The following is a 14,919-nucleotide window of genomic DNA, read 5'->3' on the forward strand; positions in this document are numbered from 1 at the left end:
GCTGGGATGCTCAACCCACTACGGATTCCAGAGTGGAAATGGGAAAATGTGGCGATGGATTTCGTGGTGGGGTTACCAGCAACGTCTAACAGATTAGACTCTATATGGATAATAGTGGACAGACTGACCAAATCTGCTCACTTCATTCCTGTCAGGCGTGGTTACTCTGTGGAAAAATTGGCACAGATATATGTAGAAGAGATCGTCAGGCTGCATAGGGCTCCAGTATTAATAGTGTCAGATAGAGGACCCCAGTTTACCTCCAGGTTTTGGCGGAGTCTGCAGAATGCTATGGGCACGAGGTTGGACTTTAGCACTGCCTTTCATCCATAGACTAACGGACAGTCAGAGAGGACCATCCAAACGATAGAAGATATGTTGAGAATGTGTGTGCTAGATTTTGGCGGTTCTTGGAAGCAACATCTACCGTTGGTAGAGTTTGCCTACAATAACAGTTACCATGCTAGCATTAGGATGGCTCCTTATAAAGCTCTATATGGGAGGAAGTGCAGGTCACCCGTCTGCTGGGAAGAAGTAGGAGAAAGGGCCTTGGCAGGGCCAGAATTAGTTGAGATCACCAGCAGGGTAGTGCCTATTATCAGAGAAAGAATCAAAACAGCTGTGAGTAGACAGAAGAGTTATGCAGACGTCCGCAGGAAGCATGTTGTGTTCCAGGAGGGAGATATGGTGTTGCTCAAGGTGTCTCCTAAGAAAAGGGTGTGAAGAATTTTGGAGAAAATTTTGAGTATTCTTGTATTTCACTCTTAATCTTTATAATTGGTCTACATGACTATTTATACACAAAGAATCATATCTAAACAGGAAGCAAATAATCAAATAATAATTACAGAGATAATTAAGGATCCTAATCAGATCAAATCAAATCCCTAGAATCAGCTAGGATTAGTAAATAAGTCAACACTCCCCCTCAAGTTGGTGCAAAGATGTCACACATACCCAACTGGCAAATCAGATTATGGTAGATCTTGTTGTTAAGCCCTTTAGTAAACACATCCGCAAATTGCCCCGTAGAAGTCACATGAACTAGGCTCAAGACACCGTCTGTTAATTTTTCTTTAATGAAGTGCCGATCAATTTCAATGTGCTTCGTTTGGTCATGTTAGACTGGATTTTGTGCTATACTTATAGCAACTTTATTGTCACAATACAAGGTTATCTTGTCTCTCTCGGACAATCTCAACTCTTCCAATAACTTCTACAACCATAAGAGTTCACACACTCCTTAGGCCATTGCTCTGTATTCTGCTTCCGCACTTGACCGAGCAACAACACTTTGTTTTTTGCTCCTCCAAGTGACAAGGTTCCCTCCACAACTGTGCAGTAGCCAGAGGTGGATCTCCTGTCATCGAGAGATCCTGCCCAATCTGCATCTGTAAAAGTTTCAATTCGGAGGTGACCATATTTGGAGTAAAGTAGCCCTTTCCCTGGAGCAGACTTTAGGTATCTCAAGATGCGAAGTACAGCTTGCATATGAGTCTCGCGAGGGTCATGCATGAATTGGCTGACTAAGCTAACAGCATAGGTGATACGGTCCCTAGCGTAGGATCTGGTTATGGGTCTTTGGAACAAAGGGTCAGGTTTAGAAGATGAACGAGAAGAAGGGGTGTTTTTTCTTCTGCCTATGTTTACAGACTTAAGGAGAATCTGAAATCCTTGAGTTTTAAGTACTCAAAACTTTTGATTAATTTCCTGATCTCCTTATTCAATATGAGCTGTTTGTTTAAATACAGCAAGTTTAACAATAATCTCCTAAAAATAATGAAAAATATACTCCCACTAACAAAATAAAAAAAAATCACAACTGAAATAAAAAGATTCCTAAAAATCCGAGAAAAAATAGCAGCAGCTTATTGACCAAGACTAAGTCAGTCTTGTAACTTCCTCAAGCCATGACTGTATCTCTTGTATACTTTTAATTGTTGTTGGTTGCTATCATTACTCCCCCCCATTTTTACGTGCTTGTCCTCAAGCACAGTGGCTGGAACTGAAGTAGCAAAGTTACCAGGAATACTGGTATGGAATGGTTTGAGCTTCGAAACATGAAAGACTGGATGCACTTGAGTATCGGAAGGAAGGTCTAATTTGTATGCCACCGGACCGATGCGCTGGAGAACAGTATACGGACCAGAATATTTGGGAAGAAGCTTCTGATGACGTCTAGCAGCAAGTGATTTTTGACGATAAGGCTGCAGTTTAAGCAAAACCTTGTCTCCTTCCTTGTACTGAACATCACGATGCCAGCGTCATAGAATAACTTCATTTTCTGCTGGGCACCTAACAAGTTAGTGCGCAAAGAAGAAAGCAGATCATCACGAGACTGTAGAGCAACGTCTAAGTCATCCAAACTGGAACTTCCAGGAGAATAAGAAAGCAAACGCGGGGGCGGCCTGCCATAAACAACTTCAAATGGGGTAGCCTTCAAAGAAGAATGGTAGCTGGTATTATAGCAGTATTCAGCCCAAGCTAACCAAGCTCTGATACCAAAATGATACGGTCCCTAGCGTAGGATCTGGTTATGGGTCTTTGGAACAAAGGGTCAGGTTTAGAAGATGAAGGAGAAGAAGGGGTGTTTTTTCTTCTGCCTATGTTTACAGACTTAAGGAGAATCTGAAATCCTTGAGTTTTAAGTACTCAAAACTTTTGATTAATTTCCTGATCTCCTTATTCAATATGAGCTGTTTGTTTAAATACAACAAGTTTAACAATAATCTCCTAAAAATAATGAAAAATATACTCCCACTAACAAAATAAAAAAAAAATCACAACTGAAATAAAAAGATTCCTAAAAATCCGAGAAAAAATAGCAGCAGCTTATTGACCAAGACTAAGTCAGTCTTGTAACTTCCTCAAGCCATGACTGTATCTCTTGTATACTTTTAATTGTTGTTGATTGCTATCATTAGGCTATATCCGGTCGAGTGTGTGAGAGATAAATTAACCTTCCTACCAATCTCTGATATCTTCCAATATCCACGGACTCACCAGTTCCTGCTTTCAGCTTGTGATTACTTTCAATGGGAGATTCTGCTGGTTTACACCCCATCATACCAGTTTCTTCTAAAAGATCTAGAATGTACTTTCTTTGGAAGATGAAAATTCCTTTTTCTGATCTAGCCACCTCGATACCTAGAAAATATTGCAGTTTTCCCAGATCTTTGATTTCAAATTTCTGGGCCAACAACCTCTTTAGTTGAGCCATTTCCTCTTTGTCATCACCTGTCACCACTATATCATCAACATACACAATAAGAAGGGTGATCTTACCCTTATGATGTTTGATAAACAGAGTGTGATCAACATTGCTTTGTTGGTAACCAAAGGACATCATGACTCTACTAAACCTGTCAAACCAAGCTCTGGGAGATTGTTTTAGCCCATACAAAGCCTTTTTTAACCTGTATACCTTTCCTTGTGTCTTCTCATCAGCGAACCCAGGAGGAATTTCCATGAACACTTCTTCCTCTAAATCTCCATGGAGGAAAGCATTCTTCACATCAAACTGTTGCAAGTCCCAGTCCAAGTTGGCTGCGCAAGATAACAAAACTCTGATTGAGTTCATTTTTGCAATTGGGGCAAATGTCTCTTGGTAATCCACTCCATAGGTTTAGGTGAATCCTTTAGCAACCAATCTAGCCTTAAACCGTTCAATTGTGCCATCAGCTTTGTATTTCGCTGTGAACACCAATTTACAGCCAACGAGTTTCTTCTCAGGTGGGAGAGTGACAAGCTCCCAAGTCTCATTTTTAGCCAATGCTTTCATCTCTTCAATCATTGCTTTCTTCCATTTAGGATCTGCAAGAGCTTTCTTCCAATCCTGTGGAATAGACACAGAGGAAATAGACAAGGCAAAGGCTCTATAGGAAGGAGATAAAGATTCATAAGAAACAAAGTTAGAAATAGGGTGTTTAGTGCAAGATCTGACCCCTTTTCTTTGTGCAATAGGTTTATCTAAGTCATTGAAACATTCAAGAGTTGTGGATAACTCACCGGAAAAAAGAGTTGTGGGTAACTCACCAGAAGAAAGAGTTGTGGGTAACTCACCAGAAGAAAATTCATGACTGGGTAACTCACCAGGAGAAGATTCTTGACTCTGAGTAGACTGCATAATGGCTTCTTCTGCCTTGTCTCTCCTCGAATACCTTCTCAAATCTGGCTTGTCCAAACGACCGGTTCTCTCTCCCTGATTGGACATCTCCCCCTGTCTACTAGAACTCGAACTTTCTAGTTGAACCATATCATTCAGAATCACAGAATTCGGGATCACCTCTTCTTGCTCATTATTCTCCCCCTAAAGAGATGAGTGGATGGTACTAAAGTAGGGTTCAGTTTCTCGAAAAGTAACATCCATACTAAGTATTTCCTAGAGGGAGGATGATAACACTTGTATCCCTTCTATGTTGGAGAATACCCAACAAACACACATTTAAGGGCCTTGGGATCCAGATTTCCTGCCGTCCTAGTATGGACAAAGCAAACACACCCAAACACTTTTAGTGGAATAACGTATAAATTCTTCCTTGTAGAACCGCCAAATGACTCATAAAGTCAAGGGTCTTGAGAGGCATTCTATTGATAAGATAAGCAGATGCAAGAATTGCATCTCCCCAATATGCTTTGGGTAGATTCATGGTGAACATAAGAGATCGAGTTACCTCCAATAAATGCCTATTTTGCCTCTCAGCAATGCCATTTTGAGCACTAGTATAAGGACAACTAGTCTGGTGTATTATCTCATTACTCTCCAAATAAACAGAAAAGCTACTATCTATGTATTCTCTTCCATTGTCAGTTCTCAAAATTTTCACCTTAGTATCAAATTGAGTACAAACCATCTTATGAAAGGATTGAAAACAAGAAAAGACATCACTTTTAGCTTTAATCAAATAGACCCAAGTCATTCGAGTGCAACAATCAATAAAGGTGACAAACCATCGATTACCAGACAAAGAGACAGTTTGAGTAGGCCCCCAAACATCAGAATGAATAGTCGCAAAAGGAATTTGACTTTTATTATGACTCAAAGGATAGGATGTTATAGTGTGTTTAGCATACTCACAAGCATCACAAAATAGAGAATCAAACAGAGTTCTAGCAAATAAATTAGGATAAAGTTTTTCTAAGGCAAAAAATGATGGATGCCCTAACCGTCTGTGCCACTGTATTATTTCCTGATTGACATCCTTATTTTCTCCAAAACAAGCTTGAGATATCGAAGAACCTGGATCACCCTCCAACATATATAAGCCATCATGCAGCCTACCATTGCCAATCCTCTTTCCTGTGTGAAGATCCTGAATAACACAATGATCAGGAAAGAATTCAATTTTACAATTAAGGACATTGGTGATAGCACTAACAGATAAAAGGTTGACAGGAAAGTGGGGAACATGGAGGACAGATGATAATTTAATATTGGATGTGCAAATAACAGAACCTGTTCCGGATATGGGAGTAAAAGAGCCATCAGCAATTTTGACACTATCTTTGGTTAGGGAAGGAAAATAATTGAGAAAGCCTTTAGAAGAACCTGTCATGTGTCTATTCGCACCAGAATCGATAATCCATGGAATATTATGAAGAGATGAAGCATTACCTGACTTTACAAAGTCAGATGTGGCACTGAAGAATGAGTAATCAGAGTTAGGAATCGAGACTCTTTTACCTTCTGCTATCGACACCCTTTTACTTTCTGTCATCGACACCCTTTTACCTTCTGCCATGGTAAAGGTTTATAAACTGTGCCATGAAGAATTTTGGAGAAAATTTTGAGTATTCTTGTATTTCACTCTTAATCTTTATAATTGGTCTACATGACTATTTATACACAAAGAATCATATCTAAACAGGAAGCAAATAATCAAATAATAATTCCAGAGATAATTAAGGATCCTAATCAGATCAAATCAAATCCCTAGAATCAGCTAGGATTAGTAAACAAGTCAACAGATTCGTTTTGGGAAAAAGGGTAAACTAGCTCCAAGATACATCGGACCCTTCGAAATCTTGCAAAAGATTGGAAATGTATCTTATAAGTTAGATGTACCTGCTTTTATGGAGAGAATCCATCCGGTTTACCATGTTTTCATGTTACGAAAGTTCGTGTCAGATCCGGGCAAGGTTCTTAATGAACCTGATGTAGAGATCCTAGGAGATCTCACCTACGTTGAGCAGCCAGTGCGAATCATAGACACGCAAATCAGAAAGTTGAGGAACAAGGAAATCGTGATGGTGAAAGTTCTTTGGAATCACCACAATATGGAAGAGTGCACCTGGGAGACCTGGGAGTCCATGCTCCAGCAATACCCCTATCTCTTTTAAGGTAAGTGTTTTAAGTTTTATGTGTTTTCTTGATGTTATGTTTGCTATGTTGGACATTCGGGGACGAATGTTCTTAAAGGGGGGAGAATTTAATACCCGGCTAAGCTCCGGCATCGGAATTCCAACCTTCCAATGGAATCCCCGTTGGAATCCAGAATTTCCAAAGCTGGAATCCCCTTAGAAGGGTAAAATAAGTTTTTTTATAAAATGAATTTGAAAATTTTTAAGGTTTTAAGAAAGAAAGAAAAGAGTTTTGAAGAAAAATGCTTTGGAGGGGAAAATCCAAGTTCGACCGCCGAACCTCAAGTTTGGCCGCCGAACAAGGTGCAGCTGCGGGAGCTCTCCTTTCGACCCCCGAAGGTGGTCTGGCCAGTCATCTATAAGAGGCCTCCAGTTCGAAAATGGGAGAGTTTCTCTCTCCATTTTCGGGCAAAGGTGAGTTCTTGCCCTTCCATTGTTGATTTGTTGTTCTTTCTTCAAAATATTCACGAGTTTTCTCTTGTTTTTGAAGATTTGAGCTTAAATATGAGTTTTGAAACCTTGGAGACCTTCGGAGGCCGTTTGGACTCATCTCCACGTTAGAGTTGCTGTCACTCCTAGATCTCCAAGAGGTAAGCCTAAATCCTTGCTTTCCTTATGTTTTAAATGAGTTTTAAGAAGGGGTAAAGGGCTATAAATGCATGTTATGTTTAAATCTAAAGTTTTAGGGTTTGAGTTGAGTTTTGATGAATGTTTGCTCTTATGAGTTTTTATTGTTGTTTCTTTGGGGTTTAGGCTAGTTTTATGCCTTTATGCTTGATAAGTGTGTATGCATGTTTTGAGGGGTTGGATGTGAGGTTTTGGAGAGTTTTGGTGGCTGAGCGCATAAGGCAGAATCGGGTTCTGCCATTTTGGAGAACCCAAGTTCGGCCGCCGAAGTAAGGTTCGGCCGCCGAACCTGCCTGTGGAGGCAGCCTTTGGCCGCCTAACCTGCCCCCGAAAGGATGGACTTTCAGATCTGTGAAGGGGTTAGGCCTTTGAACCTGCCCTCGAAGGTTAGTGACTTTCAGATTTGTGGAGACCTTCGGCCGCCGAACCTACCCCCGAAAGTGTCTAACTTTCGGATCTGTGGTGACCTTCGGCCGCCGAACCTGCCGCCGAAAGTCCCCTGCCCAGCCTTCCTTTGCTTGTTTCCTATGCATGTTTTGGTATGTTTTAGGGGGTTTTTTGGGAGTTGTTTAGAGTCATGTATTAGCTATGTTTGGTCCCTCATGGGAATCCATCTGTGTAGGATCGGACCTGGGAGACCGTAGAGGCCAGCAGTGAGTCAGCTGCTATAGTTTTAGTTAAGCGTCAGCCAGAGGTGAGTAGAACTGAACTAATCTCTTGTTTTAAAGTAATTAAACTTTTTGAGCACGTTCATGCATCACGAATGCCATGTTACGTAATAGGTTGTTGCATTAGAATTCACGAATATGATGCATTGCATAATTTACTGTTGTTGTGGATGGATATTGGATGACCCACTAGCCCTCGAGCAGATTATGTTATGACGGATACAGAAGACCAGGGCTGCCCATTCTACGCGCCCTGACACTATGTAAGAGAAATACAAGGGCTGCCCATTCTATGCCCCTGGCATTTATGGATATGTTATGTTATGTTTAAGAGGAAGTCCTGAGAAGCTCCGTCGAGGGCCGGGCACTGTTTGGAATATGTAGAGGGTTACTGGTGACAAGTCCATCTTGTTGTGATTTGTTTGTGCTATGATGCATTTCATATGAGCATATGTTTATTAAACTGTTTTTGTGATTCTGCTCACTAGGCTCTAGTAGCTTATTCCTTTCCCCTAACCCCAGGTTTGCAGGATCAGAGATAGCACGGGGAGTCAGCTTAGTGGCTGATGTAGCTGATGTAATAGAATAGTTGTGGACATGTAATGTTTAATGGATTAGTATTGTGCTTGGCCCTAGTTTTCTTTACCTTATAATCCCTGTTAACATGATATTTATGTAAAAGTTTTAAATATGTTTTATGTTTGAATCAAGCTTGAGGCATGTGATGTTAACCATACTAGAGCATTTGATGAGGGCTCTAGTATGGGTTTTATGTTTTCAGTATGATACATGCACAGGTTGAGCTCGGTTTCATGGAAATGTTTAAGTTTTTGTTATAATGTATGATCATGTATGGGATTTTATCAGGTACACAGGATATATAGTAGGCTTGCTACGGGTTCCGGCGACCTTAAATCGATCTGAATCCTAGCGCCGGTAGCGGTCCGATTTCCGGGTCGTTACAGCTTGGTTCAGTTGTCCAATGCAATCGGATTAGTTTAGATTTTAAGGGATTCAGTTCTATTTATCAAGACAATGTGGTTCAATCAATCATGCACCCTACCTGTGGTAGAAAGTAACGATTGTAGCTATTGGTAAAAGAACAAAACTATAGCTTTATAATAATACAATCTTCAATAAGAACAGGAGAATAGTCTTCAAGGGAAAAGCTTATACTCACACGTAGAGCAGTTCTATAGCAATTACTAAAGTGGGTGCCAATATTAGAAAAGTACCTCCAATGGGATGGCTCAAAAGTCCTGAAGAAGACACGTGTTCTATTTGTGTCAACAGTGTTTTGTACCCATAATGCCCAGGTGTTGAGTGCTATTTTGAAGGCTGCAGGAATCGACATTCCAAGCTTCAGTGCATTCCCAACCTGGAAATAGCAGCCCCTGTCCATAATATAATATAAACATATAAAAATAGAGCACAGATCATACCTGTGAGATGACAAAAAGATGAAGAAAACTGCAGATTGCCAATCTGTAACAGGACTTATTTTTTTTATATTATGTGTTTAACTACAAGGTGGGAAAGTATTCAGGCCAAGACAGGACCATGAAAATTGATTGAATATGCCTTACTATCATTGCAAGGATGATATAGTAATGCAGTCTGCTAATATGATTAAGACTGCAGCACTTGAGAACTTTATGGCATAGAATATTTAGCAATTTCACAAAGAAACAAAACAATGTGTAACTTAAGCTTTTTGTCACAATTACATCCCTGTCTAGTGTATCCCACCTTTCCTGGAAAAACAATAGTGCGTTTAATTTGCATGAAGCTATATCCAGGTTCAGATAGTCTCCTTTCAAAAATATGTATTTCCTTTTTTCATGAATCCTTTACAGGTCTATGATATAGGTTAGCATTAGCAGATAATTTCTTGACATGGTACAAGTGGCAAGACCTTTCCAACACGGATTCCATTTTAAACTTTCTGGGAAATATAGTTCCATGCTAATAAATTGAAAGATAACAGTTGCACAAGAGACCTTTTTCTTTAATTTCAAGCATTTTACCTCTAATCAAATCTAGCCTGAGGGAATATTACCAACATAACAACAATACTGCCATTACGACATGCATCACTTTTACGAGGCTTGTCCTTAAACAAAGAAACTGCTAATTGCTGCAATACCTATGGGCACATTTAAATGCAAGCAACTTTGCTCACTGAATAGTACTAGCGATAAAAGATATTGTCTTGACAAGATCAAAGATTCACGAAACAGTAGACAACAGCATCAGCAGTTGCTGCTACACTACACTATGTAGCATCAAGTAATGCCCTTGTTAGAATCAACATTGGAATGGTTGTTCGGTTTTACATAATAGTAATGGCCATTTAATGAATCAGCCCTTTTGTGATGGTAAAAAATTGCATTGAGTTAAAAAATGAGATTAGCAAAATTTTAACATGAAAGTTATTAGTTGAAGCATTTGTCCAAGTACAACATAATTTTACTTCAAATAAAGATCATTAAGGATATTGCATGCTCTACTTATTTATCATTTCAGTAATATTCTTGAAAATTTAGTGCATTAGATGGGAATTTCTACACCAAATGATAGAGAAAGAGAGAATAAAGGGAGGGGGAAAGGAAGATGAATGCAATGGCTGGGAACAGTATAGAAAAATGCACTTGGAAATTGAAATAGGAAAACTTACGTTTCAAAAAGCTTCCCTGGCACCCACCATTGTCCTGTGTTGAATATGAGAACATCTGAATTAACCCACTTGCTACTAATATCATCCATCTTGTCCAATCTAAGTGTTGACCTAACCCGCTTTGGTGCATGTATAGGCATCCAAACATGTTGCACCAAGAATACTGATCGAAAGAACTCAATTGTGAAATTAAAGGAGTGGAACCGAACACCTAAAAATCTAATCCGTTTTGTTATCTTATTGCTGTTGACCTCATAAACACTCTTCTTATCTTCTACACCTGTCATGAGCAAACATATTAATGATTCCCACTGTGACCTACTCATGGAATCACCAACAAACACAACCCTTTTATTTTGAAACATAATCAATATATCATATACATTGAACCTTGGAATATCACATTTCTTAGATTTCCACCTCCATTTAAGATAATCTTCATCCTTCCGCCCATTTCCCAAGCAATTGAAACCTTGTTCCACAAAAGGGCATTCAGAAGCATTATATAAAGGATAACTATCATCCACAACCCAATTTCCATCAAAAACATTGCAATCTCCTATTGAATCATTGGATTTAAATATCCCATAACCCTGAAAGGCTTGACTGAAACTTGGGAGCCCATAAATAAAACCACCTCCAATGGCTATGAAAAATGAAAGCAAGGATCCGATCACAACAAGCAACCTGAACCAGTGCGGTACTGTGCTTGGTCGATTTATTCTTGGGCTTCCAAAACTCAAAAATCTTGGACTTCCAACACCCAAAGCCTTCTGGTTGAATGATTTGCTCCTATTAAAAGTAGGCATTATCTCAATCAACCATCCTGCCAAGATTCAATATGCAACAAAAGCACTAGCCAACTAAAATGAGCACCAATGCAAACATCCGCAATGATACAACTTTACATTATGAAGAAACCCGAATCCAGCATAGATCAATCCAAGAACAACCCCAGCCATTATCATATCCAAATCAGTTCAAACTGAAACCAACATCAATCCCAAAGAATCACAACCGTTGCAAAGCACAAAAAAATCATCATTAATGCAACTCAAAAGCGCAAGGAGGCGGAAACACCAACTCAATCCGAGCACTCAAAAATTCAAAGCTGAAGACTACTTTTCGACAACATTGACAACCCATTGGAGAAATAAAGGAGACACCAAATGACTATCCTCAAAATCTCAAGAAAATAGACCCAGATACAAAATCTAATAATTCCCAAAAAAAACGGCTACAATTACTAGCTTACTGGTTGATGCAGAGTGAGAAGCCTCCCTTAGCTCATTAAGAGATAGATAGATGAAGAGAAAATGGAGGAAAAGACTAAATCTGCAGCGGACGAGATCGGAGGTGGTTGAGAAACAGAGAGAAGGATAAAGCATAACATATGTCATCAAAAGAAAACAGAGTGATACGACATGGGAATAGGCTAATTTTTGCAAAATCTCACTTATTTGCAGAGTTCCTGTTTTGCTTTCCATTTCTTTAAAATAATATTAAAAATTAAAATTAAAAAAGCCAATATATCTCTTAAAAAAGATTGAAAGAAAAACTAGCCGGTATATCTCTATTTCTTTATATTTATCAAATTTCAAATCAGTTCATTTTATTCTAACTGTTTTCCTCAGGCATGCAATGGCCCAATTATTGAAGGTGTATTCGGAAAAAATAATGCAAAAGTTAAATTTTCATTTTTATATATTAATTTTATAATATTCTACAATAAAATGCATTCTTTTACATTTCTTTCACTTTTAACCATTAAATTCAATTAATTTTGATAAAAAAATTCAATTCATTTATCATAACATGTGAATTATTATTTCTAAGACTTATTAAATACAAAAAAAAGCTAAATATTTACATTCAAATGTATATCCAAAACATTAAACTTTGAATAATAAAATTAAAAATTTTTAATTTATCATAATTATAATAAAAATTATTAAAATTAAATTTAAAAAATTTAATAATAAATTACAATATAATTCTTAAAATTTCGTTTGACTAATAAAATAGTTCTTAAAATACATATTTTTATTTCAATAATATTATGTTTTATTAGTCTCATTATTTACTTTTTATTTCATATGTACATATTAAAATTAATAAACACTTAAAATATATAAAATTGTTATAAATTAAAATATATAATATTTTATTTTATTTAGTTTTATCTATATGAATTACAACTTTTCATATATTAAGAATATGAAATAATTTATAATGTTAAATATAAATATTCAATGAACTTACTCTAATATAATATATATTATATGTGATATTTTATATAATAAGAATTTTTTATAATAAATATTTATTCAACCTAATATATTTAATATTATACATAATAAACATAAAATAAACTTATTTTTAATATAAAATTTAAATTAAAAGATTATGTGTTTTATTAGTCAAATGAAACTCTAAAAAATATATTTTAATTTACGGGTATTTGTATAAAAAATTTAAAATTTTTTACTATTTTATAATTTAATTCAAAACTATTAAAATTGATAAAATTATACAAAATTGTAAATTTTATTGCATAATTATATCAAGTTTAAAACTTGAATCGGAGAGAGTTTGTCTTACTGACGTGGCAAAATGATGTGTATTATTTTTTTTATTTATATGTCATGTAAATAAATACTAATGATAAAAAAATCTAAAACTTTTAGCTATTTTGTAATTTAATCCAAAACTTTAAAAATTAATATAATTCAACTCAAAATCTCTAAATTTATCATCTTTCACTCCTAAATCTCTAGAATCATATTATTACTTCATTTCTATATATTTGGTTTAAGAAATTATAATATAACTTCTTTCAACTTTTTCAGTTTTGATTCACTTAATCGTTTTAGATTTTAATTATGTGTACTCTTAATACAATATATTTACTTGTGCCTCAAAATGTTGACTTGTATTATTAAGCTGAAATAGAATATTAATTAGTAAGACTATAATTTCTAATTTTATTATATTGACATGGTTTTTTATAAAAAATATAGCGAAATTTATTATGATGGACACCTAACAAAATATTTAGAAAATAAAAAACTAATAAATATGAGACCTGTTGTAATTTTTGTTGCAACTAATATCAAATAGAAAGAAGTTAAAGTTATAATTTTGTATATCAGGCCAAACGGGATGAAGATAAATAAATTTAGAGATTTTAAATTGACTTACATTAATTTTAAAAGTTTTGAATTAAATTGCAAAATAGCTCAAAATTTTAAATTTTTTTATCAATAGCATTTATTTACGTGGCATATAAATATAATAAAATAATTCACATCATCTAGCCACGTCAGCAAGATACACTTTTCCCAATTAAAGTTCTATGCTTGGATATAATTACAACAAAATTTATAATTTTGGACAATTTTACCAACTTTTGAAATTTTAGATTAAATTACAAAATAGTGAAAAGTTTTGAATTTTTCATGCAAATAGGCTTTTAATTTACTATTAACTTTTTCATATTCAATTTAGTCCTAATGGTTTTAATTGTGATAAAATTGGAAAAAAAAATTATTATACGGTCCCTATAGTATAGAAAAACTCATTAATCAGTCTCTTAGTTATGAAAAATAGTAAAAGAATGAAGTTGTGCATTTTATATAAATTCTTCATAAAAATGAGCAAATATGATTTTAGAGTTCATTAAATCTCATACAGTGTCCAACGTTGTTCAGTATCATCCTTTACTACTTCTACTAGGGCAGGAGGTGGTGGTGTTATTGTACATCCCGAGTTAGTGTTTGTTGGATTTTAATAATATGGTGGAGGTGAGTACATAGGGTAAGGTGGATGATGACCGCATGGCTTCGCCACCAAGATAAGGCTAGGCCCAAGAAGACAGTGTCGGCCCTAAGCCCATGAAGTCTTCTTTGAACGACCAGTCTAGCATCTCCAGCCTTGACCCAGGCACATAAGGCAGGCAGGATCACCCGCGAGCCTAGGTCCAGCAAGGAAAAGTCCAGCCTGATAACGTGACATGAGGAAGGACAACAAGCTTAGTCACTTTGTAATCCTGCCCACTTGTGCGTCGGGAGGAATTAAATGGTCGCCTGGCATGGAGAGTGGCTCTGACATTTTCGTACGTACGGATCCGCGTGACACAGACAGGTGACACTGTAGCAGAGAGGCTGTTAAGCGTCACTAGCATATAAATGGAAAGGAATAAAAGGGGGAGGAATACCTTCCTCTCCAACTAAGCTTACACAACTACTTAAAACTCTATTCTCTGGATCTTAGAACATCAGTAGATATAGTGGATAATATGGAGGGTATGTCATATATAAGGGATAAAGATGATAGCTAGAGTAATATAATAAACCTCCTATCAGATACTCGAGTCCTTATGGGTAGAATTGGTACTAAGGTGGATAAGAAAATCCTAAGGCCTAAGCACCTCCTAATCCTCCTTCAGATTGTTCTACGCCTTCTCTTTCTGAACTCGCACCTAAACTTCTGTTCGTCCTTTCTTCATCTCCCACTAATTCCCTATCATCTGCGGACATCCTACTCGAATCTGTTTCCTATTACTTCAGCTTGCCCAAGCTTTTGAGG

General features: G+C 36.7%; 1 protein-coding gene across 3 annotated transcripts in view; it reads right to left on the reverse strand.

The window, feature by feature from the left end:
* LOC110629961 (protein trichome berefringence-like 7) overlaps window positions 1-11,809 on the reverse strand; it is a 34,591-nt gene extending 22,782 nt beyond the window's left edge. The window contains exons 1-2 of one of the 3 annotated variants that reach the window (XM_021777197.2): window positions 10,333-11,807; window positions 8,891-9,049 (exon numbers count right to left, since the gene is read on the reverse strand). In XM_021777197.2, the coding sequence (XP_021632889.1) occupies window positions 8,891-9,049; window positions 10,333-11,141 (968 nt within the window). In that variant the 5' untranslated portion in view covers window positions 11,142-11,807. Of the gene's footprint in view, window positions 1-8,890; window positions 9,050-10,332 lie in introns of all 3 variants that reach the window. The other 2 variants (XM_021777199.2, XM_021777196.2) reach the window with 2 other exon arrangements.
* Window positions 11,810-14,919: the final 3,110 nt, after the last annotated feature.

This window comes from Manihot esculenta, chromosome 13 (assembly GCF_001659605.2).
Source record: "Manihot esculenta cultivar AM560-2 chromosome 13, M.esculenta_v8, whole genome shotgun sequence".
NCBI lineage: Eukaryota > Viridiplantae > Streptophyta > Magnoliopsida > Malpighiales > Euphorbiaceae > Manihot > Manihot esculenta.